This window comes from Musca domestica, unplaced genomic scaffold (assembly GCF_030504385.1).
Source record: "Musca domestica strain aabys unplaced genomic scaffold, Musca_domestica.polishedcontigs.V.1.1 34, whole genome shotgun sequence".
NCBI classification, from domain to species: Eukaryota; Metazoa; Arthropoda; class Insecta; order Diptera; family Muscidae; genus Musca; species Musca domestica.
Window position 1 is genome coordinate 2,457,106 of NW_026712313.1, and position 3,664 is coordinate 2,460,769.

The 3,664-nt window shown below is 36.8% G+C and overlaps 1 protein-coding gene across 1 annotated transcript; it reads left to right on the top strand.

Annotated features, from left to right (window-relative positions):
• Nucleotides 1-1,004: 1,004 nt before the first annotated feature.
• On the top strand, nt 1,005-3,074 carry LOC101890821 (endothelin-converting enzyme homolog). The gene has a single exon (XM_005180178.3). The coding sequence runs from the start codon at nt 1,032-1,034 to the stop codon at nt 3,072-3,074; it is 2,043 nt and encodes a 680-aa protein (XP_005180235.1). The 5' UTR covers nt 1,005-1,031.
• The last annotated feature ends 590 nt before the right edge of the window (nt 3,075-3,664 follow it).

Below are 3,664 nucleotides of genomic sequence, written 5' to 3' on the forward strand. Positions count from 1 at the left end.
TTTAAAAAATCCACACATTGGTTGGTCCTTGAAAAAATATTCCTTAGAAATTTACGCCATGGCTGGTCCTTGAAAAAATATTCCTTAGAAATTTACGCCATGGCTGGTCCTTGAAAAAATATTCTTTAAAAATCCACGCCTTGGCTGGTCCTTGAAAAAATATTCTTTAAAAATCCACGACTTGGCTGGTCCTTGAAAAAATATTCTTTAAAAAATCCACGTTTCTGATGGTCTTTGAAAAAATATTCTTTAAAAAATCCCCGCCTTGGCTGGTCCTTAAAAAATATTCTTAAAAAATCGACGCCTAGACTGGTCTTTGAAAAAACGTTATTTAAAAAATCCACGCCTTGGCTGGACTTTGAAAAAATATTCAATAAAAAATCGACGCCTTGGCAATACCTTGAAAAAATGTTATTAAAAAGTCCACGTTGTAGGTAAAATTCATCAAAATTAGTTTCCTCAAAAAAATTTTCTCTACAAAATCTGGTGTTTAAAAATATGGTTAATATATCCGCTTAGTTAATAGTCAAATATATTTAAATAAAACTGTTATTTTTTCACTAGTAGGTCTTATTTTTAACATAACCTTACCTAACGAAAACATATGTTTAAATTTAAATCCACACCCCTGCAATGACTCAAAATCATTGAACCACAACAAATTACAAGTGTTTTTTTAGATGTTGGTCTAAATGTGTGAGCAATCACTAGCAAGTGGTAGAATGGTTTAAAACATATGCCTCTATAATATGGTTAGGAAAATCAGTTCTGTTTTATTTTCGATTGGCGATATCTCCCATTTGGAATCAGACAAATCAAACAAAACACATTTCAAATTCAAAAGCTTCAGTTGTCCAAAAATTATGAAAAATGTGAATATAAAAACCAAAGTCAATTCAAATCGAATCAGTTAGAATACATTGAGCCATTGTTGGAAAAACAACACATTCTGAAAAATATTGAACGAAATAAAAACTATTTGTTTATTATTTTTTTTTTTTGCCGCACAACAAGTGAAGCGTTTGAAAAAAATGAGTTTAAAATTTTCTGGTCTATTGGTTTTGGGGTCACTGCTATTGTCATCAGCGTTGGGGTCAATTATAAATGTGACCTCGGCCGCGGAGAGCCCAACTAAACTAAATTCCACCACCTCCGCCAATGTGACAGTGGACAATACAATTTTCAAATTGCCCAGTGAAATTGACGAGGATGAGCTGTTGCATGAAACCGGTCTCTTTATGCAGAGTCTTATGAATTTGGATGTGGATCCCTGTGAGAATTTCTATGAATTTGCCTGTGGTAATTGGAGGACAAGCGAGCGGGTGCCATCTTCGGGTCGTAAGGATTCCATGCTAAGGGTTATACAAAGTGAAATTAACGATTTGATTGTGGCCTTTTTGAAAAATAATACCAAGGAGGGGAAGAGTGCCGAGGGAAAGGCCAAAATATTTTATGCATCCTGTGTGACGGGCGGCAAGGATATCAATGTGGGTCTGAAGACCATGCTGGACAATGAAAAGGAGAATTTTGGAAAACTGAAATTGACTGGAAAGAATGATTGGATTCCGGTGAATTTTATGTCCCCCTATACCGTTTTCCCCCTTCTACCCTTGAGTGTGAACTACAGTACCTTTAGTCGGCAGTTTGAGATTTCCATTAACCGGCCAATTGCCGCCTTAAAATCTTTCTACAATACCTCTCAGGCCGAGGAATTGTTGCAGAAGATGGGTCAAGTGGTCTCGGAATTTAAAACCATGTTGGAGTTCGAAAAGAATTTGACATCCAAGGTACCTACCAAGGATTTTGCCGAAAGGATGCCACTGCAGGATTTTTTGGTTCAGCATCAAAAGGATCCCATTGATTGGAATTTGATTTTCAAAACTGCCTTTGGAGACAATACCCAAAGGGAATGGTATGTTAACAATCAAATATCCAATTTCACCGACTTGGAAAGATTCCTAAGGAAATCGCCCACAGAAAATCTGCGTAATTATGTAAAATGGCGTACCCTGGTAAAGTTCTACAAGATCTGGAAAACAGAGTTACCCAACGATGAGAAGCGGGAACAAGTTTGCCGTCAACACACCGAATCCTATTTCACCTATGGCATATTACCCTGGTTCATTGAATATCTCTACGATGCCGAGCGACGTGAGGACTCTCTACTCATTGCCCAAACCATTCTGCAGGGCTTCCTAAACATGACCGAAAATTATGGGTGGTTAGATGAGGATACCAAATCGGAAATTGCTTCGAAACTCCAGGCCATGGACATTATGGTGGGCTATAAGGATGATATGCGTCATCGCCAGATGGGTGATCAAATTTACAATGACTTGGAAATCAATGGAGATTGGTTCAAGAATTTGCTAACTCTGGAAGCCAATCATGCCCGCATTAGACTACATTCCGTTCACAAGACTGTGGTGCCACCCATTCTCTCGCCCTTCAGTGTCAATGCCTTCTATGCCGATTACATCAACACCGCCTTTGTGACCATGGGTATCTCCCAGATGCCTCTCTATCACACCCGTTTCCCTGCCTCCCTCAAGTATGGGGGCCTTGGAATGTTGATAGGCCACGAAATGGCCCATGCCCTGGACTCGAATGGCTATCATGTGAATTATGAGGGTAAACCCTACAATTGGTCTTCATCCTCTCTAAGGCACTTCCAACAGAAAATTCGCTGCCTGGAAAATCAATATAACAAGTTTATTTATCATGGCATACAAACGAATGGCTCAGCCACAATGCCGGATAATATTGCTGACAATGCTGGGACCCGTTTGGCCCATCATTCCTATATGGATTTATATGGGCGCAATGAGGGCCTGGAGAAGCCGTTACCAGGTCTGGAGTTTACCAACAATGAATTATTTTTCATTAAAATGGCCCAGACATGGTGTTCGGGGAGGGATGATTCTTATAAACTGCTACATATGAAGACCGATGCCCATGCCTATGCGGAGTTTAGGGTATTGGGGCCTCTGCGTAACATGCCGGAATTTTCCGAAACATTCCAATGTAAATTGGGCTCACAAATGAATCCCCTCAAGAAATGTGTTGTGTGGTAACATTTTCATCAATCAGAGAAACAATTTTGTAATCAATATTTATCGCATACATACCTATAACCAAATATATATATGTACAAGGAAATAAATAAATTTTAAAATAAGAAAATATTGCAAAAAAACATATTAACAAAGAAATAAATATTTAAAAAAAAAATATCAATATATCAATAACATGGCGTGGATTTGTTAAAGAATATATTTTCAAGGACTATCAGAAACAAAGATCTTTTACAGAATACTTTTTCAAGAACTATCAGAAACAAGGATTTTGTTAAGAATATTTTGAAAGGACCATCAGAAACGTGGATTTTTTAAGGAATTTTTTTTTAAAAAACTATCGGAAACGTGAGTTTTTTTAAAGAATATTTTTTCAAGGACTATCAGCAGGGTTGATTTTTTAAATAATTTTTTTAACAGCCTATCCGAAACGTGGATTTTTTAAAAAAATATTTCTTCAAAGACTATCAGAAACGCGGATTTTTTAAAGAATATTTTTTCAAGAACTATCAGCCGGCTTGATTTTTTTAAAGAATATTTTTAACAGCCTATCAGAAATGTGGATTTTTTAAATAATATATTTTTAAGAA